The sequence below is a fragment of the Leuciscus leuciscus genome, assembly GCF_965113295.1.
Source record: "Leuciscus leuciscus genome assembly, chromosome: 1".
Taxonomy (NCBI): Eukaryota; Metazoa; Chordata; class Actinopteri; order Cypriniformes; family Leuciscidae; genus Leuciscus; species Leuciscus leuciscus.
The window spans coordinates 49,626,119-49,653,936 of record NC_138725.1 but is presented as its reverse complement, the minus strand read 5'-3'; the positions used below and the strand labels follow the sequence as shown (position 1 = coordinate 49,653,936).

The window sequence follows — 27,818 nt, the reverse complement described above, 5'->3', positions numbered from 1 at the left end:
AATTATGCAAGGTTTACATGTGGTTTACACTAAAAAACATTCAAGATTTACACTACAGAGGCACAGCTGATAACTATAGAAATCTGAAACTGACCTGTATTTTGCTATCGCTGATAAAACTACTTTAGCTTCAAACCTGCTTGTAGAGCTCAAATAAAGAATTGTATTGTAAGACACAGATCTGGGGAAGACTACAAAAAAATCTGCTGTATTGAAGGTTCACAGAAGCATGTAGCTTCCATAATCTTTAATGGAAGAAGTTTGAAACAACCAGGACTCTTCCTAGAGCTGGTCAAACTGAGCAATCGATGGAGACAGCCTTGGTCAGAGTGGTGACTAAGAAGCTGATGGTTGAGCTCCATGATCATATATGGAGACAGGACAAATTTACAGAAGGACAAACATCACCCCAAAACTCCACTGATCTGGGCTTTATGGCAGAGTGGCCAGACTCAACTCTCTCCTCAGTGAAGACACATGAAAACCCACTTGGAATTTACAAAAAGACACCTAAAGGACTCTCTCGGACTGTGAGAAACAATATCCTCCGGTCTGATGAACCTCAGTTCCAAACATCATGTATGGAGGAAACCAGGCGCTGCTCATCACCAGCACAATACCATCCCAGAGGTAAAGTGTGGTGTTCTTCAGTGACAGAGACTGGGGGACTCCTCAGAGTAGAAGGAAAGCTCAACGCAGCAAAATATAGAGGTAGCCTTAAAGGGATTGTTCACCCAAAACTGAAATGATGTGTCATCATTTACTCACCCTCATGTTGATCTAAACCTGTATGAGTTTCTTTCTTTTGTTGAACACAAAAGAAGATATTTTGAAGAATGTTGTTAACCAGACAGTTGGCGGTAGCCATTGACTTCAATAGTATTTTTTTTTTCTACTATGGAAGTCAATGGCTACCGTCAACTGTTTGGTTACCGACATTCTTCAAAATATCTTCTTTTGTGTTCAACAGAAGAAAGAAATCTCAAAGATTGAAAGAAATTGGGAGATTGAATGATTCAATCCCTCATGCATGAAAAAGTGATTTATTGCCACCTACTGGTGTATCGATGAAACAGTGTTATAGAATAACACAAACTGTGAAAAGTCTCATTGCTGCTGGAATCAAATGGGAAGACTGGAACTGACCGTTGTACAATAGATGAAATATTTCCAGTATTTCTTCCATAATTATGACAAAGCTGCTTGTATTAAACCTTTGATTCCAGATGTTATGTTCTCCATTCCAAAACAATACATGTTCTCAATAAAAACAATAGTTATTAAAAGAAAAAAAAAAAGATGAAATTTATTATTATTTAAATGCATTATTAACACTGCAAATCACTGTTGTTGTGGCTACTAGCACAGCAATGGAAGGAATATTCAACAGCACAAAAAGGAGTAAACTTTTACTGGCAGCCTGTTATTTTTTTATTGCAGTAACACATTTTGCATCTGGTCGTACATCTCCAATAGTCATAACAGATCAAAGAGCTCTGGACATTGAACACTGGTCACATAAACTATACGAATGACTGGGCAGGCAAAATAAATACATAAAACAATATATTCATGAATAGTCATTTCAAAAACAATATCTACACACACTATACTTACACAGATCAATACAGCCACACAAACTAGTTCACTCTGTAGCCTTATTCATTAAAACACACACTCACTCACTCACTCACTCACTCACACACTCACTCACTCACTCACTCACTCACTCACTCACTCACTCACTCACTCACTCACTCACACACACACACACACACCAACAGACACTCATGTAGTGACCACAACAGATTATCAATCCACTGTAGAACTCAAGGTTGATCTAAAAAAAAAAGTGCTGGCTTCTCGAACACTAGTACGCACATACAGTACATACAGTCGAGAAGTTTACATATACTCACTAAATATTACCAGCTCTGACACAGTAACTTCAAAACGAAACAAATGAAACAAATAGAATTGTCATATTTTGAACCTATGTACAATATCAAATAACACTGTGATCTATATATTGTCTTCTTGTGTTACCACAACACAATCACAAAGGAAGGGTTCTGCATATGCACACTACGAACAGCACGGCTCATCTTCACTATATACACACACAAACAGCTTTCTTATGTCCTACTTAAAGATTCACATGTTGCATGATATAGATTCACTAGATATGTTCTGCAACCAGCAGCATATATACATTTTTTTAATCAGATTTCTTACATCTTCATGGCTTTGGGTAGATTGAAACGGATGTTTAATAAACAAACAGCGCACAGAAATATTACACAAAGCACAAGACTATATTTGATATTGGTTTGGTATGAGGGGACGGCTGTGTGATTGCCGTCCAGTTATCAGTATTGGGAGGGTGTCGTTTGGGTGGAGTTTGCTTGTAGTTGCCAAGGGAACATGCAGAAGGCATCATGTACCTCCATTTATAAGAAACAGCAAACGTCCTGCTCTCCTGTCTTCTGTTACTCGTAGAAACCACGATCTCTGCAGAGAGAAGGATGGAGCGTGAGGAGGCGCTGAGTGTTTACTCTGTGGGAGCGTGTACTGTATGCCGGTTGGTTTGGGGTTTCACCTCAGACCCCTGTTTGGGCACAGTCCAAATTTACAGACAAGCTCTGGCACACAGACTCTGTGACTTTGATGGCTGCCATCTGAAAGTCAATCATTACCAATATTGACTGGTTTTCTAATAAATAAAGTCAACATGAATTCAGAATTAACCCTGCTTTCTTTCTTAATGCACATTCCTACTCTTATTATTTAATCAGTGATAATTTTATAATATGTGTTGCCTATGTGATGCTTTTTTCTCTTCTTTTTTCTCTGTGACATTGTAAAGCACATTGGTCAACTTGTGTTGTTTTAATTGTGCCATATAAATAAAGTTGCTATCGCTATTATTGTGCATGATTGGGGCACACTGTTCTAAATGAAAAACTTTTACGTTATCCATAACCATGCCTAAGCCCTCATACTTTTTCCATTTCTATTCTTAAAAGTCGGCATGTAATGAAAATTCACACTATTTATTTTTATTTTTATTATTCATGTGAGGCCTATTGATCTTGATCTTTGGGTGAAACAACAGACTTTTCTCTGGTGATGTATGCCAGACATCTCCAATCATTTATTCTGCTCAAACACCGCCCCTTTCTTACAAACAACTGCAAGCTTGCATTCATTTTCGAGTGGAATCATGCCCACATCTCAAAATGCAATCAACAGGATAGAACCAAGTCCTGTCTCATACCATACAATCCATTACACATCATAATACAGAAGAAAAGATTTGTCACTACTTCTGTTTCTTCTCTACTTTAACTATCTCGCTCTATTCTGGTATGTAATGCCCACTTCCCACTATTCAGTGTTAATTTTTAATCATTTCTGGTTTGTTATATAGTATATAGTATATATGTTATATAGTAAAGTAAAGTATCTTAAATGTTTTAGTAAAATATCCTAGTCAATATCAATATCCTGTGATATGCATTAATTTTCAGCTGTCTTAATCTGACCGTTACTCTGCAATTTTTAGTTAATGAAACTAACATTTTAATTGATTAAAGCAAATATTTTATTTAAACATGCATCAACATATGAAAACTGGCCTGAAAGGGATAGTTCACCCAAAAATTTAAATTCTGTCAGTAATTACTCACCCTCATGTCCCTTCATCTTCGGAACACAAATTAAGATATTTTTTATTAAATCTGAGAGCTGGATCACTCCTCCATAGGCTTCTCTGTAATTGAAACTTGCCGGCCCACACAGAAGAAAATGAATAGTTGAATAAAGTCGTTATTTTGGGGGTTTTTGCACACAAAAAGTATTCTCGTCGCTTGATAAACTTATGGTTGAGCCACTGTAGTCACTTGGACTATTTTAAACATTGTCTTTTCTAACTTTCTGGGCTGGCAAGTTTCAATTACAGAGAAGCCTATGGAGGAGTGACACAGCTCTCAGATTTAATCAAAAATATCTTAATTTGTGTTCCGAAGATGAGAAAGTCTTAAGGGGTTGGAACAACATAAGGGTGAGTAATTACTGACAGAATTTTCGTTTTTGGGTGAACTAACCCTTTAATAAAAACTCAAACCACAGAAATAATTATATAATGTGCACATTATTTTAGCACGTGTGGGAAATACTTTTTTTCTTCTTCCCTTTTCTTGAATATCCTGTTTCAACTAAAAATGTGTCCGATTATAGAAGTAAAATGAGTTTCCAGCATTTCATGTTGACTTTCAGAATGAATCACTTGTTCATGTAATCTGCGATGATTCACATTGGAAAGGTCTGACCTCTACAGGCGCTGGACAGGAAGAAACACTAGCTTACACTAGCTTACACAGAATGCATGTATAATCCTATAACCGCCTACTTAATTGTAAGATATGAGCACAGAATTAATCTATTATACACTACCATTCAAAAGTTTGGGGTCGGTTTGATTTTTCAATGTTTTTAAAAGAAGTCTCTTATGCTCACCAAAGCTGCAATTATTTGATCAAAAAATGCAGTAAAACATTAATATTGTGAAATAACTTTCTCATTCTCATTTTTAAAATGTAATTGATTCCTGTGATGCAAAGCTGAATGTTCAGCATTACTACTCCAGTCTTGGAGTCCATCAAGCAGTTGTGCTGCTTAAAATTTGTGTGATTTGTTGTGATTTTACAGGATTCTTTTGTTAAATAAAAAATTCTAAAAGAACAGCATTTACTGTATTTAAAATATAAATCTTTTGTAACATTATACATGTCTTTACTGTCACTTCTGATCAATATAATGCGTCCTTGCTAAATAAAAGTATTAATTTCTTTTAAAAAATAAAATCTTACTGACCCCAAACTTTTAAACTGTAACATTTTAATGTTTAAAGCAGATTAAAAAAAAAAAAACATATGAACACAGACATCAGGTTCTAGCTTGTTTGGAGTTGCTACAGGAAACTGGTTTTCAGGTTTCTTAAGGGTAAACGCAAGGGTAAAGATATTTCAAAGCAACTACTCGAATGGCTCTAAGTACAACACACTTAGATACCATAACACCCTTACCATCATTTTTCATGGAGAGACTTAAATTCGGATGTGATTGTTTTCATCCAGCCTGTTAATTAACAAAATCAAATTTGTGAAGAAAAAAAAAAAAACAGTGTAACTCTCCATCAGGTTTGTGATCCAATGAGTCTGTGCCAATACTGTTTTTAGAAGACATTGTTGGGACAAATATGAAACTTATTATTGTAGTGGTAAGTACTCACGCTCCCTCATCTTTCAGCAGAGACAGGAACTTGCTGACTCTGTACGCCTGATCCATCTGAGAAGAGAGTAAACACAACGTGCTATAAATAAACTTTCATTTTCGCTTTGGTTCTCTGCATGTGTCAGTCACGAGATGAAGTGAGCTCATGAGATTGCTAGACAGTAATTTAGATGTAGTGTGTGATCCTTCTGTGCATGAAACAGCTATAAAAAGCATAGAAAATGAATTGAATTATTTAGACGGTTGGAAACTGCTTGAGCTCATTAAATTTCTAGTCCACACCTCCGGCAACATGAAGAGACAAATCAACAAAGCAAAGTTGCAAGGTTGATAGCTTCTAGTAGAAATAAATTCTAAAGATTTAAAGGGTTTGGGTGACTCTTAATGCTTCACAATAGTATTTACAGACTTAGTCTCGCGTCGGTCTGAGGTAAACAACAGCACAGTCCACTGACGCTTACCTGCAGAGACATCTCAATAAGCATGAGAAGCTTTTTAATGCCAATCCAAACTCTTTTTCCTTTCACATTCTGGGCAATGGTGGTTCTCTCAGCATCTGTGAAGCTGCCCAGGAGCTTGTAAACAACAGAAAAAAAGGTAAGTATGATGATAACATTTTATGCAAGTAAATGCAGTAGGAAAATTGTGCCATCATTTTTGCAGTGTGGTTAAATAGCACCCTCTACTGGCTAATACTGAAACAGCATTAAATAAATAAACTAGAATACCGAAATAACAGCCTTGTTTCTTGCTTTTATGCATCTCAATAGTATTTATTTAATTCATTATTTCTTCTATTATATATACTATTATTTTTGCTGTAATTTTTATTTATTTATTTATATATAGCACTTTTCCTCCGCATCCGCTCTGTCTCACCTCTAAGGCTTCAACCAGATGGTCCCCACTGGAGATATTTTGCACATGGATGGTGGTGCTGAACGCATCCAGCATCTCCATCTCCTGCAGCACATCTTTACGGCTGGTGGTACCGATGATCAGCAGCTTACGGCCCTTCAGATGAAAAGAAGAACACCAGACGTGTTATGCCCATAATCTAACAAGCGCGCAAGGCCAAAGTACATGGATAAATCCATTCAGAGACAGGAAAAAGAGTGATACACATTTACAAATGCACATAAATGACCCCTATATGAAAACATTAGAATTTACGTGAGGTGGAGTCTTCTTCAGCAAAACCAACAGGGCCTGAAGAACCAGGTTGGAGAATCGCGGTCCAATCGGCACGTAATCTGTTTCACCACACATGAATGATAGTATACCGTTAATAGTGTACAATAATGTAACATTAAAAGTCATTCCAACAAGCAACGACACATTTTTAAAACCAGGGGTCTTCAGCACTTCACCACATAAATTCACAAGTTCATAATCATACTTGTGTATCATGTTGGAAGGAAAAAAAAAACATTTGCTTGTTACCTTTAGATGAATTAGGGGTTCAAGCACGAAGTGCTGAAACCCTATTGTAATCGTCCTGATTTTTATTATTATTCTTCCGCCGTAAAACGCATCGTGCAGCCCAAACCGTAAGAGCTGGAACCTTGAAACTTTGCCAGATGGTAGTACAAAAATCGAGGAGAGGTTATCAAATTATGACACCGATTGGCCCATAGGTGGCGCTACAGCAACCAAAAGTTCAAAATTGCTCATAACTCTTAGACCGTTTGTCCCAGGATCAAGTGTCTTATATCGTTGGAATCCTTGGCTCAAGGCGGACAAAATGGCTATCTCAGATTTGCTCGCCCTTCAGGCGCCAATTTCGAGTAAATTGCATTTTTTTGAAAAACCTATTTTTGCAAACTTCTCCTAGGTTTTTCGCCCGATCGGAACCAAACCACTGCAGGAATATTCTCTGGAGTCTGACAATCAATAATCATCCAAACAATTAAAAATTTCAATTAACGCTCGATAAGGGGAACCAAAATATTTGATGGCACCAGGGCCACTTTTACTAAAACGGTTATAAATTGTGAACGGAAAGATATTTTTTTGCTAAACTTGGGGTACGTCTTCCTGAGCTCAATCTGAGATCACTTGAAAAAAATCGCAACAATTGGCCACTTGGTAGCACTATAAAACGGTTATAACTTGTGAACGGAAAGAGATATTTTCGCAAAACTTGGGACACATGTTCATGAGCTCATTCTGAGGTCATGTGAAAAAAAATCATGACAGTTGTCCACTTGGTGGCACTATAAAATGGTTATAACTTGTGAGCGGAAAGAGATATTTTCGCTAAACTTGGGTCACATGTTCATAAGCTCAATCTGAGTTGACATGAAAAAAATCGTGACAATTGGCCAATTGTTGGCGCTATAACAGTGAAAAAAATCATGAAAATAGCTATAAGCGCACCCAACTGTTAGTCTACTGAAAATTGGCACGCAGTGTCTTCAAAGCCGTTAGTCCGATCGAGACAACAACAAAAAAACAAAGGAAATTTGAAAACATAGGTAAATAGCTAAACAATAACGCCAAAATGTTAAAATTATGATAGGAACTGACAAAAAAATGAATTAAATCCAATCAATTTCACCCATGGATCATTTTGATGCCTCAGCTCGCCTCAGCTCGCTTAGAACCTCGCCGGAGGTGGTACGAAAAAAAGTACCTGGAAGCAGGTACAGGTACAACTTTTACACAGTGGAAAAAGTACACTGTGTAAAAGTTGTACCTGTACCTGCTTCCAGGTACTTTTTTTCGTACCACCTCCGGCGAGGTTCTAAGCGAGCTGGGGCGAGCTGAGGTGATACTAAAATGTGACGTGAAAACACGGAAAATCCCGCTATAATGTAAGAGAGCATCTTTTTTATGTATTTTGACCTAGGCCTAACAATGTGTTATGGTGCGCTGTCACCAGTGGGGTTTTTTTTGTGTTTTTTTTGGTGAGCGTAGGTTCCTCCTGATTTTGTTAGTCATCTCATCTCTTATATGCTGTGTATGATCATATCCTGCCCTATTCATGGTAGCCTACTCGCGGACATTGCTTCATCAATGTCATCAATTGCGTCATCAAGGGGCCCGCCTTGATAATCCTACTTAAGGGCCCGGTGTTGGCTCGTTACGCCACTGGATATAATTGTCTAATCTCCTTATCAAAATTACATATTTACAATAAATTTGACACATATATATGGGCACACTTTGAGTACTACTAATAAAAGTGGTGGAGATCAGGCAAGACTGTAAGAAGACTCAGGCAAAAAGGTGCTATAACTGTCAAAAAGCTTTGAAAACCATATATTTCCTATGTTAAATGGCCTGTATTGGCTGTAAATGGTCTTTTCCATCATATATGTCAGTGGTTAAATGCTTGCTAAATAAAACTTAATAACTTTTGATGCTTTTGTTCTTAAAGGCCTTAAAGGCCTTAACTGCTTGAACCCCGATAAATGCTGCTTGCAGCTTTAATTAAAATTGTATTCATGTTTAACACATATGTTCTTTTTTATTTCTTCACAAAAATTTGATCGAAATGAAACAATAACTGGCAGTTTCCGCTGCTGAAGAGCCCTAGTTTAAGCAAACAGAATCAACAAAGTTAAATAATAAACTCTAACCTAGCAGACGCTCAATGTCATCAACCACAACACAGCTGAGCTGAGACTTGTAAGCATCATCAAAGACCTTAGAAGAAATTTTAACAATAATTAACAATGCAACAACTTTGCCTTTGAGAAGTCATGTGAATATATTACATATTGTTAATATATTATATTACAGTTTATAAGCACACGTTACCACTAACCTTCTTGATTGCCTGGCATTTGGCGATCTCTGAGAAGCCAATCATCTTGTCTGGAGAGCAGATCTTAATAAATGGGAACTCCGAGTCCTCTGAGATTTTGGCGGCCAGGGCTGTCTTTCCACTATGAGGAGGTCCTGAGGGCAAAAACAGGATGTGTCAGGACTCAACAGAGTGCAGCAGATCCAGAAGTATTTTTTCATTAACTTTTCCCATAGGGATTTTAAAATAGTGTAGTAAGTCATTTGAAGCTAAAAAGGTTTTACAATTTGACAAAAAGACAAAGGTAAAGGACTGTGCACTTAACGCTTTTATTGAGGAAAAGAACTACAATCCCATGAGGCATTGCAAACAGCAGAATCCAGAGAAATATAAAAATGTACATATTATGTATAAAAACAATCTATTTGAAGTTATTTTAAGAAAATATGCGAGGAGATCGACTAAAGAGCAATTTTGGAGCAAATTGCTATTTTCGACTCACTGAGTGGTGTAATCTTCTGTACAGCATCATGGGTAATGTAGTTTTTCACTAGGAATTCCACTGTTTAACATGATTACTTAAAAAATAAGCTGAAATAATGCAGGCTGACGGCTTCAGCAGAAGCAAATACCATGGATTAACAACCTCATAGCTCACAGTAGGTCTGTCTTTGAAGGTTTATGTTATCGTTCAAAATCAATTTCCTTAAGGAACAGGATTGATAAAGGATCTCGAGCCGGGAATTAAACACATTTTTGTAATGTTAGCATAACAGTTGTGAGAACAACCTCACCCTCAAGAAGCATCGACACTAGTGGAGTGCGGTCACTGTTTTTAGTCTGCTGCACCAGCAGCTCTCCGTCCTCCAGCACTCGGGTCACCGGATCACCCCACTTGATGATGCCGTTCATGATGTAACAGGAATAGTCTTCCTGGTTAGTGCCAAAAGCCTAAAAAGGGACAAAATGACATGGTTTCGCTTGACAAATTCAGCTATAACATATGATTCTCTGAACTCTGAAATCATTCTGCTCTTGAAAACATACAATTGTTCCAACACGGCAGATACTTACAGGTTTGATGTCGTTATTCAAGGAAGTCATGAAATCTGTTCGAGTGACCTGTAGCTTTTCTGCTCGCTCCATGTCCACCTCTACAGTAGATGTGGCCTGGAATAGAGTTCAACATGAGTTTAGATCTTTCAAATGAGGAAGTACAATATCCCTGATAAGGCATGCACAGATCATTCTACAGTACTCGGCACCTTAATGTGGCGGTTCATGGCAGTGGACTGGGCAGCTCTGACCAGGCCCTCCAGCTCAGCTCCACTGTAGTTCTTGGTCTCAGCAGCTAGTTCTTTAGTATCCACATCAGAAGCCAGGAGGTTAAACTCTCGCATCTTAGATGTGTGAATGTTCAGGATCTGAACACGGCCCTTCTCATCTGGCAAACCTGGGTGATGAGACAGACAAATAGGTGAGAATAAACAGAGATGGAGACTCTCTTGAACAGTATTTCTTTTTGAACAAAGGGCAAGTCTTTGAGGTCCTACCAATTTCCATCTTTACTTCAAATCGGCCAGGTCTCATCAAAGCTTCATCTATGAGGTCAGGCCTGTTAGTCATGCCTTCCAGAAAAAGATAAAAGCACAAGTTAGAAGAAAACAAACAAATAAACAGATAATTAGACTAGACTTTTAGATTAAAAGTGACTTTTATTATGCTTAACATAAAAACTTGACAGTAATCTAATAATAATATTACTATTATTATTATTAGTAGTATTATATAATTTATTATGATCAGTTTTGCCATAAATTTGAACTTTAACAATAATAATAACAACAATAATTATTATTATTACTATATAATTAAAAGTCACATTAGATTTGCCATAAAACATATTATTATTATAAAATATTAAAAACTTTTTAAATACATTTTTTTTTAAATAATTATTATATATATTATAAATAATTTAATAATTATTATAAAACAAAATAAAATATTTTTGGACTGTAATCAATATTTTATTTAGGTGTATGGCAAAATTCACATTAGTTTTCACATAACTTTAACTTTATTAATAATAATTTGATTATTATTATAATCAAATTAAATACATTGTTTTTGGCCAGTAATCAATCATTTCTTTCAAAACTCACATCAGTTTTGCCATAAATTGTAACTTTAATAATAATAATAACAATAACAACAATTATTATTATTACTATTATAGTTATTATTTATTATTAATAATATTATTTAAAATAGTATTATAGTTAATTATATATTTTTGGACAGTAATCAATCATTTATTTTATATCAGATTTGCAATGAACTTTAATATTATTATTATTATTAATATTTTAAAAGTAAAAGTAACTTTTAAAATAATTTCAAAATAGTTTAATAATTTAACAATTATTATAAAACTAAATAAATTGTTTTTGGACAGTAATCAATACATTCTTTCAAAACTCACATCAGTTTTGCCATAAACTTGAACTTTAATAATAAACATTTTATTATTATTATTATTATTATTATTTGTCATAATCCCAGCCTGTATTCCCCTGGTCTTGAGTGACCTTTTGTTATGTCCTGTTCTGCACCATGTTTTGTAGTCATTTGTAGTTTTTCTTGTTGATTAGTTCTTTGATTGTTCCCAGGTGTGTCATACTGCATTTCTGAGCACTCCTGTGGTTTCGTGTCCTTTGGTTTTGACCCTGTTTGCCTGTTTTCAGATTTACACTATTTGCCTGTCTCTCGTGGATTTGACCTGCTTGCCTGTGTTCCTGTGCCCTGTTATGGTTTGGACTGCTTGCCCTGTGTTCCTGTGCCCTGTTATGGTTTGGACTGCTTGCCCTGTGTTCCTGTGCCCTGTTATGGTTTGGACTGCTTGCCCTGTGTTCCTGTGCCCTGTTATGGTTTGGACTGCTTGCCCTGTGTTCCTGTGCCCTGTTATGGTTTGGACTGCTTGCCCTGTGTTCCTGTGCCCTGTTATGGTTTGGACTGCTTGCCCTGTGTTCCTGTGCCCTGTTATGGTTTGGACTGCTTACCCTGTGTTCCTGTGCCCTGTTATGGTTTGGACTGCTTGCCCTGTGTTTATGACTTTCTGCCTACGATTGTGTTTCTTGACTACGATTGTGGATTACCCTTTTAAATAAACTATTGCGTTTGAATCCTTGAATTTCGTGTCTTAGAGCAGTTTATGACATTATTATAATTATTATAAAAAATGTTCGCAATGATAGATTTAGAGTTCCATAGAGCTCCAACTAAATATTGCAAACAGAACAGCAGCTGATGTTTACCGATGACAAGGATGTTGTTGAGCTGCTCCACTCCATCGATCTTTGACAGGAGCTGGTTGACCACAGTGTCGTGCACACCTGTGCTTCCGGCACTTGTACCACGCTGCTTACAGATAGCATCCAGTTCATCAAAGATGAGGATGTGTAGACCACTGTTAGCACCCAACTGCACACAAAAAACAGACATATAATAAAGACAGAGAAGATAGGGTTACACTTTTATTTTAAGGTGTCCTTGTTACAGTGTAATTACACCTTAAGTACTGAGTAATATTGATTAAAAATATGTACTTACTATAGAGATAAGGTTATAATTAGTGTTTGTCCAGCCTGAAAATCCAGTTTCATGGGCGGTAAAAATATTTTTGGCCGGTAAATTTTCTTAAGTCACCGGCTATTGGCAGGTGTGGCAAAAAGTTAGTTCTAGGCCCTGGTTACATGTAATTATGCATAATTTACTGTTATTACAACAGTAAGTACATGTAACATGTGTAACAAAGACACTATAGTACAATAATGTATTGTGTGGTGAGGACAGGATAATTAAAGCTAAGTCTATGCGTTTGAGTGAAGTTTGTCATCTCACCCTTTTCTGTTCCTCCTCAGCATCTGCGAACAGTTTCCTAATGTTGGCCTCAGATTCACCCACGTACTTGTTGAGGATTTCTGGACCGTTGACTATCTTTGGCTCTCTGGCATTCAGCATCTTACCGATCTGCCTGGCCATCAGTGTTTTACCACAGCCAGGAGGACCAAAGAGCAGGATGCCTTTCACATGCTTACAACCTGAAGAGGAAACAACTCATTTAGAACAGACACTCCCCGAAACACATTATCCACAATCAATGCATCTGAGTAAGGCGTTTATTATAACTGATTACAAACATCAAAATAAATGGACTGTTCTGGTGAATGGATACTTTTTACAAGATAACACCAAAATGGAAAGTAAAGACAGCACATACCCATCTGCTCCACGATGTCTGGAGGAAAGACTCGTGAGGCGAAGGCCCTGCGGAAGATATCTGAGAACTCCCTGTCTAGACCACCGATGCCCATTTTCTCAAAGTTCCATTCAGGGTTTATGATCGTCTGACGGGATTCTTTGGTCTTGGCCTTGCCTGGTGAGCAGGAAGACAAAGAGTAAGATTTAGCGCTGAGTTACAAGGCTGTTTATATGATAAGAAACAAATTTTCAAGTGTGATAAAACTCACCGACTAGAGTAAGAGATGAACTCTCTGATTTTTCAAAGATCACTTGACTGTTTCCAATCAACAGACCAATCTCAATCTGTATAGTTAGATGTCGAAACAATGAATAATTAAATAATTAACTACTGGAATGTTATTTTTATATGAAATTAAAATGACAATACCTTTTGCTTTTTGCCAGATGCTTGTTCCCCTTTCAGTATGCTGGAGTCCATCGCCTCAATATCCTTGATAACTAGGCCAAAGAGTTTATCACAGAAACTGAAGACCAGCTATGACAGGGAAATCACAAGACCAAAAATTAGCGAGTATAATTAAACATCATTCTCTTTTTTCAGTTTTTGTGATGCGACTCTGACCTGCTGCCCCACAGAGAAACCCTGACTGTTGAAATGCTGGATAAACTCGGCAGCCATTTTGTCTGAGTCGTAAGGATTGGCGTCGGTGCTCTTCTTCTGCAGGAAGTCAATCTCAATGGTCATGGCACCAATGCACTGTTTGGATTTGTCAAAGTTGTAGTTGGCCACTGAAATGAGGAAAAACATTTTTTGATTACTTGATTATCTAAACATTGTTTATTTGTTGCAAATGTTCCTCTGAAGAAACGTACATACCTTCGATATCTTGTCCAATGGACAGGCCTGCCCATTTCCTCTTTAAGAATAAGTGAGAAGAGAATGAATAAAATAAAATTGCAAAACGTCCATAAAAATACAAGCAAACTATCTGATTATCAATACTTAAAGGAATAGTTCACAGATAAAATACAATTCTGTCATCATTTACACACCCTCATGTTGTTCCAAACCTGTGTGACTTTCTTTCTATTGTGGAACATAATAGAAGAAATTCTGGAAAAAAAAAATTGTTCATACAAATCAATGAACACCAAAGGGTTGGTTGCCAGTGTTCTTCAAAACATCTTCTTTTATGTCCCACAGGAGAAAGAAAGTCATACAGGTGTGGAACGGCATGAGTGATGAAGTGACGTGAGTAAATGATGACATCATTTTCTTTTTTGGCTGAACTATCCCTTTAAATTTGTTTGGTAGTTGTTCTTTGGGGTAAAATGTTGTATTTGGAGTGTTTGTTGCTGTGTTTGTATCACAAGTAAAAGATACTGGCGGTAATCCTGCACCTGTGGCAAACTGAAAGCGATGGTTCCAGGAAGCACAGAGTGGTGACTCTTCACTGTGAACACAAACTTGTGGGCGGGTGTTGTCCTCACAGTCACATGCCTGGAGAGAGATGCAGAAAAGATTAAACTTCTACAGCAACGTAAAAAACAAAACAAAAAACATGATGTTTAACATAAACTACGGTGACTTTTTATCCGGGAACATTATTAACCTGTAAAAAGGCAGTTTTCCAGTCAAGTACACAGCACGATTACAACTGCACCAATCCTTAGACACCATAATCCGAGATTAGTTGATGTTGATGGGATGATGGGATGGGATTATATGTGTGACTGACAATGCCTCTTTTTTTAGTAGGGTTATGTCACATGTCAATTTATTCAATTCTATATATTGTAACCGTAACGTCTGAAGAACGACAGACAAGGGAGGCTCCGTTTCTGAACCTTTAATCGGAACGCAAGAAAAACTGCACACAAACGCACCAGCCTAACTCACTTGCTCTCTCTATACCGGCCTTTTTTCGAACTCACCGCGCTAACCCTATTACTACCAGTGCAAAATAAAACAGCAATTTCACAACAATTATAAAGAGTCTGTTCGCTACAATATATACACAGTATATATGCAACAAAAAATACAGTATATGTCATTTTACATCACACATTAACATCAATATGCCAACTCAAACCCACACAAATCACCCATCATGCTGTGATATATTCTTGGACATGAGGCATCAGCAAGAGGCACTGCGGCAGACTCTGTCAGCCTCAGTTAACGTCAGGACTTATTCAGCATTCCAAGGACACACACAGTTGAAGCCAAGAGAAAACCATCAGCTCTACTTCTGGAGCATTAATTATATGTTTGAAACTTTCTCTACAGTGTTAATATGATAAATCCTCAAAAGGATATTGAGTACTTCATGTTGCATTAGATTGAAAAGATTCCACAATAAATACTTCGGGGTCTGTGGCTGAAATGTTTTTATTAATGGGCATTATTTGCTCCTGGAGGTTTTCTTAGGAGCATTTTCACCCTTATAAGGCATGTTTAGTATGTTTAGCTATTACAAACCTATACTATATTAAATATAACATTTATAATAATAATTCATTTGAATAGCTTCCGTGTGCAACCGTGACAAATCTGTGAAGGTCTGTAGTGTGGGTGAATACTCACTGTCCAGACTGCAGGTCTTTCTCACTAACTACAGCACAGTTCGTCAGTGACAGCTCATCTGTCGGGCATCGAGCGGCTTGCATCGTCTGCACAGAGACAAATAATAATAAAGAGAGAGAGAGAGAGAGAGAGAGTAAGACAACGAGAGGCAGAAATTGACATGAGAAAAACGTCTGGCTATTGATGTTGAAGCTTAAAGGTGATGTGTGTAATTTCTGGTTAAAATATATTCTTCTATTCACTTAGCCTAATATGCAGAGACTTGGGGGGAAACCTGTTTGAGAACGGTCATTTTTACAATTCCACTTGGTGGCGCTAGTGCCACAGAAATTACACACTTCAGCTTTAATTTATGCATCTTGCTATATTAGCTCACTGGGTGTTCTTTCTCACGAAAAATTTAAGCCACACCATATGATGGAGTTCCCATGATTCTCTGCTGAATTTTAAAAATAGTAAATCCCATGGTGTAAAATAGCAAGATGGAAAGCTGTTTCTACTGTGCAAACTGATTGTTCGTTTAATGCTCTTTCAAGACCTCATCTAAACATTCCTTCCAGCATCACATGCATCATGTTTTATTGCAACAGAGATCCTACAAACCCCAAACCAATAACATTTTATAGGGTCTAGGCATAATAATGTTAGATAACAGCAGATGAGGCGACAAACAAAAAGGCCAGGGAACAGTCTCAAAAAATATAATCATAAATTAATCTGATTAAGAGCACCAGTCATCTAATGTGTTAAGGATGGGTAAAATGAGAAACATTAAGACAAATAATTTAGTTTAAGCAAACAGTGAGGGTTCATGGGTGTTCTAGCTTTATTTGTTCCTTCTTTGGTTGTAGCAACCAACCAAAGAACAGTAAATAAAACAGACTACAACAGAAAAAAAAACAAGGAGAGCTAATTGAAAATAAGGGCTGCATGCTGTTCCCATCTGCGTACATGAAAAGAACAGAGTGCTACAGAAAGAAAGATAATGACTGACTGAACAAGAATAGAAAACTTCAGTGAAAACAATTAAAGATTAATAGAACAAAAGCTAGATTTACAAAAAACTAGTGTGTTAACGTTAGTTAAAAGCACAGTATGTAAGTTTCGCCGCTAGAGGTCGCTTATTCAAAACAATAACAAAGGCGTAGCTTGATGATGCAGTGAATGAGCGTGGAATCATGGGAGTTATCGCATTCATCTCCACAGCCGATGGAAAGCAATCCAACGAGAGGGACTCAGGCAGAAATTATGTTCATGGATGAGCTAGTGTATTAAATTTTTATTAGCGTTAGTGTGGTACGAAACAGGGCGCAAGCGACATTTTATGTTGCTGTTTTTATTATGCGTATATGCCGCAATCAGACGCTGCCACTCCTTTAGTTTTTGTTGCTTATTTTTATTTTACGTTTAAAGTTACGTTTAATGTCCGCCCCCCTTTTTCCCTGAACTTGAACTTTGTTAAACTTATGTTAGATCACTTAAATTCGCATTATTTTATTTCAGTCTAATAAAACAGCCGCAAGTGCTGAATTACTACTCATACACAGGGCTGCCAACGTGTCGACAGCGTGTCGACAGACAAGACAGAACAGGTTACTTTTGATATCAAACAAAGTCTCAGCTTTCAAATTCTGTCAATTTTATTACAAAATTCAAACAAATGTGGCGTGACAAATCGCTGCAAGAGCCTCAGTTCATGCGGCACGTGAACCGATCTGTGTTTCTCTTTATTACTAGTTATAGCACCAAATAAACATGAATGAACATCATGAAAGTAAGTTGAAAGATACAGTACAGCTTACTGAAATGCATAATTTCTCATGTAATCGTTCAATGAGAGTTTCAACCTTGGAAAGACGTGAATAAAACAGCTTATTGTGAACAACATGTAACACCATTCAAAGACCATTATGTTAGCTAGAAAAATTAACTCTAGAGAGGAGCAGTTTGCTAAATATATGCACTATATTACATATTTATGATGTTTTTACTCTTATATTATAAAAAAATATTATAACATTATTATAAAAACCGCACTATATCAATTGAATAAGAATGAGTTTTGAATGAAAGACAGCCAAGAATGAAATTAATTGTAACCTTTAACAATAATACCAGCTGACAGGTTTCCCTGTATGTTTACAGCATTAGTTGAGAGATTTGTTTCCTTGAGAAATATTAACATGTAGACCCTTCTGTACCTGATATTTAGCCAAATGAATCGATATTGAACCAAGATCAGAATCGAATCGCAAGCTTATGAACCAAATCACCCTCACCACCCCATCCATAATTCTCACACCAAGCTAAACAGAAAAGTTGGCAGCCCTGCTCACACAGGTTACTTACGCAGCGCTGTTTTACTTGGTCAAAACAATCATACTAAAATACGTTTTAGTGTGTTGAATGTTGTTATAACGTTACTCTGTGAATTCGCTTGGTGGCTGGTATGAGACACTTGTTGCACATTGCAGTAAGCTAGATAAAAGCTGGATGACTTGTGTTGCTAAATGGTATGCAATACATTAAAAAATATATTGTATGGTGGAGAAAATTCTGTTTTACTGTTACAAATAAAGCTCTTTTTGATTATGCTATGTTAGCCAGTTGACAGAATAGTGTTGTCTCTGAGGCATGGTACAAACATGTTACCCGTGGTAAATCAAGAAATCAAGAGATTCAAACAATAAGACTAACCGTCTTGAGCTATATAACAATGATTCGTTTTCTGTTGATAAAGGTTCAAATGCATTATATATTAAAGCATCTTTGGTGTTTCCATGGTTTCTATGGAATCTTTAGCCAAAAAAAATTTAATTAACAATTAATAATGATTTAATTAACAAAATGGAACAAAAGACTGTTAGAAAATGCAGACAAAGAAAATGACTCATGAATGTTTCACAGTCCTTGGCACATTTTCAGAGAAATTTCAGAGATTTAGTATTGAAATCCTAAAGATTTTGTATCGATTATCCTAAAGGTTCTGGCGATAAGGTTATTCTTTTGCAATGGTTACAATTGAACAACACGGCAATGCTTTTCTGTATGAGGAACACTTGCCTACAGAATAGCACAAGATGGAGAAAAAAACTCTGATATGTCTAATGTGCATTCTCAGAAATAAAAAATTGCAAACAAATCTTACCTTTAAGGGCCTTGTCACTGTGCAGTATGGTACAGTAACATACATGACATTAACTCTAAGGTACTATGACATTTTTGGGGAAAGATAAGTTACAAAGTTGTGTACTGCCCCAGTGAGAAGTTGTTGTACCCCTTAAGGTAACATTTTTGCCCAGATGCTTCTGACGTACATGGATGACTCTTTTTTTTGACATAGTGGTAAAGAAGGGATCACAATTTTGGAGTGCTGAAGAAACTGAGTTCATGTTGACAACGTTGTGCGACATGAATATAATGCAGTATACTATTGGTCAAAAACATCATAAAATAAAGACACAAATCCAATACGCCCATAGAAATGATTTGCATTTGATGTAAGTAGATTAAAACAGTTGCGAGTGACACACCTGCTGCATACGAGTTCATAATTTATGCTGTACACTGGGCTATGTGTGAATAATATGTCAGTTATATGTAAATAATGGCAGGAAAAATAACCACAATATTGAAAAGTGCATGTAAACGGGAGTAAAGGGGTTTGTTTGTGTCATGTAAATATCTTACTGTGAAATAATCACATTATTTGTGCACATGTAAATGTAGTCAGTGATACTAAAGTCAGCATGAAACAGAAGTTGCGATAATCTTCTTTTTTTACCTGTTGTGACATATAGCAAAGTGTAAAAAATGTAGGATATATCCAATGTTTGAATAGTTGCTGTTTTTTGCAATTTCTGCAATATCATGATTGACAGGTTGCTCACTCCAGTGAATACATCATCAGAGTCGAGAACAGATGACGTAGTAAGAAGGAGGGGAGGTTAATGTTTTTGATTATAGATAAAAAAAAAAAATGCACAGATAAATCATTTATAATAAACACTGGAATATTCCATAAAAATAAGAATTGTCATTTTTTTCTGCTGTATCATGGCTGTATAATAGTATTCCAGTCGTGAGGCCAGAAGGCAGAACTAAAGGACACTAAATGGCTTTTTGAGGATTTGTATCTGATTCAAAGTCTGGGTGTTGTTAACTCAACAGGCTTACATAATTTGGTTAACGAAGAGCAGTTCGGCAATTAGACCTACTTTAGTTGCAAGTCAGAAAAGCAATAATCCATGGCTCCCTGCCAGCATGCACTTTAAACCCACCACAGGCCCTCACAACATTCAGTCGTTATAGTTGGCCCTTTAGTGTTCAACCTCAAATGAACCTTTATTTGTCCTGAGAGTGAGAACACAGGCAGATGATCTTGAGTTGTTATCGGTTTATGCCGATGGCATTGTGACGCAGTTTAGGCATTGTACCGCTGTAGCGATCCCTCCAGCCGTTGCAACCCAGAAGGGACATAGCAACAGGTTACAGCCTGTCAGCTCTCAGGACACTAAGGGTGAGCAGAAAGCTAGTATAAGTGAAGCGAACATCTCAATATGGCAAGCGAGACAAGCGGAGGCAGAGAGCATTCGGAAAGCATACATACCTTGAAAAATATTAAAACCTTGGGGGCCAATGAATGCACGCAAGCAAGAGGGAGAGCAAAAGGACATAAGACAAACAGTTGAGACAGCCAGCACCACATTGAGCCAAAGACTGCATGTGGTCGAGAAACAATAGAGTGTGCAGCATGAGGCAGCATGCAGAGCAGAATCAGGATCAACTGCGTGTGTGCTTGAAGGAGCAGCAAAGGCAAATCACAGGCAAACCAAACCTTTGATATGGTAGGGAAATGTATTTATGTACATTTTCCAGTCATTTTAAAGGAGAAGAGTTTAAGTAAGGAATAACTGACGACGGGCAGTTGAATCCTTAGAAAAAGAATGCATAATTTTTCAATAATTCAAAGGCCCCGAGTCAATTATTGCACTTATACTGTGGTTACCACACCTCAAAGCATTGTTCAGATCATGTATTTCCGGACATTTGTCAGGCTTTTGTCCATAGAACGCTCTTGTGTGTAGGACTAATTTCTTCTCATCCCAAGCCTCCATTGTTAATTCTAAAATGCCATTTTAGAGCTAGTAATGGAGAATTGAGCCACGATAGCAGACTAATACAGTTATTAATGTAGTTATTAGAGAGAGAGAGAGAGAGAGAGAAATTAAGCGTGTGTGAATTACCTGAGTCTGTGCATCTCTCATCCGTTTTAGGCAGCAACGGCCATAAACTACATTTATTTTCTCCAAGAACAATGCCATTATTACCTCGCTAGTGAGAAATTCATGTAGCTTTTAAGTTGTTCAACTATTTTACTGACAAAATCGTCAGAGCAGCGCTGACAACAGAACGTTCATCAAGCAATCAGATTCAAGCATTCAACAGCCCTGTAGTATAATAGGGTTTAATGCACATGCAGAATATCATATGTGAACACACTCAAATAAGCCATCATGATAGTTGAGAGACTAAAGAAAAACTTTAGTGAGAACAGAAATTTTATAGGTATATAGGAATGTATGAATGCATGATGAATGCAAAGTATTGAAGCACAAATGTTTTCAACATTGATAATAAGTTACTTGAGTAGCAAATCATCATATTATAATGATTTCTGAAGGATCATGTGACACTGAAGACTGGAGTAATGATGCTGAAAATTCAGATTTTTTTTTTTTCTTTTAAACAGAATAGAATACTGAGTGAATACAGAGTTTCCAAAAATATTAAGAAGCACAACAGTTTTAAACACTGATAATAAGAAGAAATATTTAAGCAGCAAATAAGCATATTAGAATGATTTGTGATCATGTGACACTGAAGACTGACGATAAAGAGTAATCAGTGTTCCCACACCTTGGTTAACTTCAAATAGGGGTTATGCGCAACATACTTCCGGGTTCTACAAAACAGATATAACTACTTCCGGTCGTCAGCTACTGAGGTAAACACAGCGTAGGAATGGCGACCTTTTATAGCCGGTGTTTACAGGAGCTACCCATTCTATCCATTTCAGATGTAGGCCTACATCGTATTGCTAAACGGACTTCCAGACCCCCGAGTACTCCGTTAGATAAAGGATTTAACGTTTACGCCTCCTCATTTATTCATGATTATGAAGGTATGTAAGTTAGTATGTAGCTTTTGCTAATGGCACCCGATGTAGAGTTAGCTAACTATCAGCAAGTTAGTTTAGACTTGTATGCTATCATAGTAGTTTAACCTTTTATATTTGCTTGCAGACGATTAAAACAATCAAATGAAGACTGCATTTTATTTTTTTTCTAAAAAAAATTTTTCTGATACTTAAGCATTCGTGACATTTTAATTAAAACAGAAATAAGATTTGTTTTCTAAAAAAGCGAAAAATAAGTTACCTCAGAGATCACCTACTGCTGCAGATGCGTAAGGTAGTGCAAACCGGAAATGCTTATACCTGTTTTCCGGTTCGAACGTTGGGCGTTCCGCATAACCCCTATTCAAGGACCTTTCAAGGACTTTCCAGGTCCAATACCCTCAAATTCAAGGACTTAATGTGGGGACACATTTCAAGTGAGAGCAAGGTTACATCGTGTTACCTTGTTAATACATTGTTACAGTTTTGCGCGGATGAACGTCATGGCAATGTACAACACAAAATACCTCACGCGGGAATTACTTAACGTAACGTGTAAATGCGCATAACTAGCGTAAATCAAGCAAGCATATGCATAGGCCACAAAGTGTTGGCGAAATAACACATTAGCGGACCGGAGGGAATAATATGGATTTTTTTTTTAGAAAACTTCTTGCACAAAATAAATTCAAGCACTTTCAAGGAGCTGTATCTATGTATGTTTATTTTCTAAAACTTTCCAGGGCCTTGGCATTTTTTTTTTCAGATTCACAAACTTTCAATGATTTCAAGGACCCTGAGTAATGATACTGCATATTCAGCTTTTACATCACAGGAATAAATTACATTTTAAAAATACATTCAAATAAAAACAGTTACTTTAAATTGTAAAAAATGTTTCACAATATTACTGATTTCACTGTATTTTTGATCAAATAAATGCAGCCTTGGTCAGCATTCTTTCAAAAGCATGCAAATATTAAAATACATATTAATATAGTGCATTTGATACCGAAACAGAAGAGGAAACATGTCATGCCTGTTATTTGGTTTTGGTCATGTTTTCTTGTCTTTCATTTTGAATTTCTCTTAGTCATGTTTCCCATTTCATGTCATGAGTTTTCCTGGCTCCTCATGTGATTGTGTCATGTGCTTCATGTGTTGTTTTTTCATTGGTTGTTCTAATCATGTGGTTCTCTGTTCTGTTTTGTCATTGGTTCATTGTTCATTGCTATCAGGTGTGTCTTGTTAGGTCATTAGTCTTTGTGTATGTATTGTAATATAGCCCTCATGTTCCTATTGTCTGGTGTCTAGCTTTGTTCATGTTTATGTCATGGTTCAAGTCAAGCCTTTGTTTATTTTGCATTTGTTTTGAAAAAGTGTTGTTAAGCAAATCTGTACATGGGTTCAGTTCAACTTGCCTCAAGTGGATTCATTACAAAAAGAAACTATTTTCTTCTATCCCCAAAATCTCACCAAGATTTGAAACAAAGACGCTGCAGTGTATTTCTTTGCTAAATAAACAAAATAAAATGCTGCATGCCATGTCATTTGTCAGTGAGTGTACTGGGTAAGAATTTATTTCAAGCAGCCCTACTCTCCATGTTTAATGAGGTTGAGCCTCTTGAGAGATATTCAATGAGAAATGAGGAGAAGCCTGATCAATAGAGTTTAGAAAAAACTCCTGACTGCACAGAGGACGCCCTGCCACAGGACTGAATCCAACAGCCCAATAACCAGCTAATGGCTTTATCCACGCTGAGGGTATGATTAAGCATTATTAGTTCACGTGCCCAATTCATAAGTGGCACAGATCACAAAGTTGAGATCAACAGACACACAACGATAAAAATAATTGTCATGCATGGCCTTTAACTAGAGCTACGACTGATGCGGATTTCTCTATAATGTAAATTATTCATTCGATTTTAATCAACTTTAGATCTTGGCAGTTATTTCAAAGCTCTGGCCACTTTTTGTTGCACACAGAAGCCTATATAAAAATATTTATCTTATAGTCTTTTTTGATTCAATAGAGATGATGTATGTTGTACAAGCAGAAGCAAGAAGCTTCAACAGATGTTGAGCAGAAACCACTGTATCTCACATATATCTAAACAGCATTGTGACAGACACAACCGGACTGTATATCATTCACATATATACTCTCCAAGGCGGCAGTGAAAGTATTAGGTATAATTTAACACTGATCTGAACTCTGTGGGTGACGGATGCCCACACAGCGTTTGTCTGGATTGGTCTGGTTTGATCATTGCAGCTTACAAGAAAAATCTCATCATAATCAAAAGTCATGTGAATGAATAAGTCATTCTGCTGACATTGATAACTCAGCTAAATCAATCTGAATAACAGATTATGTTCCAGTGTTCGTTCTATTCATTATCATCTTGATTTACTCAACCTTGAGTAGAATCACACCAGGGAACATGATGGGCCTCTTAATAAACAATTGACTCTGTCTGACTCATCTTTGTTCAGATTTTCTTACAGCTGATAGTGGGTGGGTGACAGGCATTCAAAAATTTCTGAAAAATCAGATTCACCTGCTTTTTCACTGGCAGGTTTTTTCACTCTAACCTCTCTCCATATGTAGTTATATATTTTGATAGGAGATTGCATGAATATCATAATCTTAAAATGCTTGCAATATAGTGGAAGGATTTGAATTATGGTTACAAATAATCAATCAAGCCAAATACTAAAGGGATATTAATCAAACATAATAGGTATATGGGGTGTAGAAGCATTAAATGCTAAATAGAAAATTAAACACGTGCCCAAATGAGACACTGAAGTATCAGTTTATCCCCTTTTCTTTTTGGTCACAATGACAAGCAAAGCACCCGTTGCCACCTATAGCGCCCAATCCTGCAGCAAGGAGAGAGAGTGTTGTAGCTTTGCGCACAACACATATTCGTATTGAGGGAGCAATGCGTTTCTGTGGACATTTTGAAGAGAATGCATCATTTTGGACGGGATATGCTTACTCAAGGTTATACATCTCGAGCTCTTAAAGCAGAAACACTGTGGTGTGATGAGCTTATGTGAGCATTACGCGAGCCATGTCAAGGTTAAATCCGCTGAACGAGCACATTCGTGTCATTTCACTCTTAATGACAGCGTTCTGCAGCAGAAAATACGCAACATTCTGCTGTAAACATACATCTGTATCAACGATACGAAATAATTAATAATAAAACAGCCGCCTGCTGTTCATCTAGTACCTTATCGATGGACTACAGCATTGGACAACCGCTTCGGTTCTATTTTAAGCTTATGCCTGTTTACCGATGGGCTCAGGCTAGAAACAACCAATCACCTCTATTTTACGACGCATGCAAATTCTAGAAAATGAAGTCTCGTGCCACCGCCGAGATTCGAGTAGCAGCTACTCATGCAAGTTTATTATTATTGTGCGTAGCTTCCCGTATATTCATAGATGCCACCGACGTCACAACAAATAGAACGCCGCCATATTTGCGACCGACTCGCCCGGTATGGCCGCCCAAACTGCCCATTTGAATGAGAGAGAGAGACAGAGATACCTGGAGAAAAATTATATTTTAGGCTCCGATCCTTATTTGTTACCCCCAGTTTTCTTTAGTCCATTATTATCTGCCCCAGACTTGCCCCAATTGGCCTTTCATGATATAGAAATACTTAAGTCATAGAGCTTCATGGCGCGCGTTCATGAGAGTCGAGGCGATGTCATGAATGAATCTATGAATCTGCAGCTGTTCAGCATGAATGAATATATCTAATCCGTCCATCAGCACAGCCAGAGACATCAGCCGAATATGATCAAATACTGCCATATCTGTCCGAAAGAACAGATGTTCAATTACAGAGAGAAGGTTTAATACACACAAATATCGAAATGAAAGAATCTTTCGAGTCGAATCTTTTTGAATGATTCACTCACGATTCGGCTGCGATTAAAAGCTATCAAGAGGTAAGGTCATCAGTGATTATAATATAACGACTTAAATTGCAGTTTGTTCGTCACATAAAGCTATCATATGAATAAATAACTATATTAATATAACGGACGAGTCGTATTAGATCACTTTTATGATACTTTTGTGATGTTTTTTTGTCTTTTATTATTTTATTTTTTTTGCGTGACAGCCCCCAGTAGGCTAACGTTACTCATTCACTTTCATTACATCGACAAGAAGAGTCTCCATTAGGCTACATATTCAAAAATGTCCCTTTGTCTTCCACGGAAAGTAAACTTAAGGGTTTGCACATGAAGGTGAGTAAATGACGGCAGAATTGTCATTTTTGGAAGAACTAGTCCTTTAATATGCATTTCAAGGATGATATTATGCATCGTCTGCAGAGCTAACGTTACTTACACAAAATAACATCTAAAGCGCATGTGACGAAGACAATATCTTTATGAACTTCAGAAAAATATTTCTTAGATTTAGGTAGGTACTAACAGACAGACAAACAGTTATATTCAAAACAACCCCAAATCTTACTAACTTACCATGATAAAGTGCATTTAAACAGATCCAACAATAAAATGAAGACAAAACATTATCTGTCGATATCTGTCTGTATAATGTTGGCCACTGAGAGTATAATGGAAATATAATTAACCACAAACCAACATGAGACTTCAAGTCTTTTAAATAAATGATTCTCTCTTCTTTTGGTATAGAATAAAATACCAGTTCAGGGTTCCTCTTTAGGCTGTTGTTGCAGCCAACTGCACAACATATTGCAGGCATTACTGAGACCGGCGGTCGCAAAGATGGCGGCGCAAAGCTACAGTGACGTCATGTGAATCGAATGAATTCTTGTGCGTAGCCACTGTTAGCATGCTATGAATAACAAAGTAAGCCAAACACCAGCAATATCGCTGCAATCGTGTTCAGAAATGACCGTTTCGCCACCTGCTACTGTATTGCAGGTTACATTGAGGAAAGATGACAGTACGTTAGCTGGCATCAAACTGGATTTTTTTTTTTTTTTTTTTTTAAAGGGACGCTAACGCTGTTCTCGAGAGCGATTGTGGTGAAATACTGTGTTAAATTTCAACTCAGTGCTAATTACTAATAAAATTGCGCTTATTCGTTGAATAATTGAAATGGAAGCATATCTTACCCGGGTCGCCATGTTTGCGTTGGTGATGCTGCTCGGGAGAGTTTCACACAGCAGTACTAGAGCAGCACTTCAGTAGCGGACAGCGACACAGGCGGGAGCTGCGCATGCGCAAGGATTTCTAGCCATATGAAGTCTGACTCATATCGAATCGAATCTTTTGAACAGTTCATTTTAAAAACGGTTGGCTCAACAGTTCTTTATGCCATCGCGTAGTCGGTGACATCCCGGCATGGCAAACTGCGTTCTTTAAAATGTTCCAGTAAAGCAATAAACATTTACATTACAAAAAATATTGCTACTGTTATCAGTTGGTTGCTTTATTGCAATTGCATGCTTGTTTAATTTGTTGCAGCCATGATTCAGATCATAAAAACAAATCTAAATACAAATTCTATTTTATTATTAAACTCAGAATCTGAATTACTTACATAAAAATACTTTAATTTATATTTCAAAGCTGAACACGTTTAAAAACGGTCTTTTTATTAATATTTGCTAATAAAACGTACATAAAATCAAGCAATTAATTGCCCTATTAATCAAAACTATGCGCATATACTAAATCAGTTCAATCGATTTATCCGTTCATTGTGAATGGGACATGT

The 27,818-nt window shown here is 37.0% G+C and overlaps 1 protein-coding gene across 3 annotated transcripts; it reads right to left on the bottom strand.

The window, feature by feature from the left end:
- Positions 1-1,353: 1,353 nt before the first annotated feature.
- nsfa (N-ethylmaleimide-sensitive factor a) lies at positions 1,354-27,350 on the bottom strand (the record flags this gene model as incomplete). 3 transcript variants are annotated; one of them, XM_082179772.1, is made up of 21 exons in its annotated part: positions 27,214-27,350; positions 15,900-15,985; positions 14,714-14,813; positions 14,190-14,229; positions 13,935-14,101; positions 13,740-13,847; positions 13,579-13,654; positions 13,329-13,484; positions 12,950-13,149; positions 12,364-12,529; positions 10,600-10,674; positions 10,312-10,499; positions 10,121-10,216; positions 9,841-9,997; positions 9,068-9,201; positions 8,880-8,946; positions 6,469-6,548; positions 6,175-6,309; positions 5,757-5,870; positions 5,294-5,349; positions 1,354-2,511 (listed from the first exon to the last, which is right to left on the bottom strand). In XM_082179772.1, exons 1-21 carry the CDS (start codon positions 27,223-27,225, stop codon positions 2,490-2,492), a joined length of 2,235 nt encoding a protein of 744 aa, XP_082035898.1. In that variant the 5' UTR covers positions 27,226-27,350. The 3 variants fall into 3 exon arrangements, with proteins under 3 accessions (XP_082035898.1, XP_082035897.1, XP_082035899.1); XM_082179771.1 differs by lacking the exon at positions 1,354-2,511 and adding an exon at positions 3,841-5,139; XM_082179773.1 differs by lacking the exon at positions 1,354-2,511 and having other exon boundaries at positions 5,290-5,349.
- Positions 27,351-27,818: the final 468 nt, after the last annotated feature.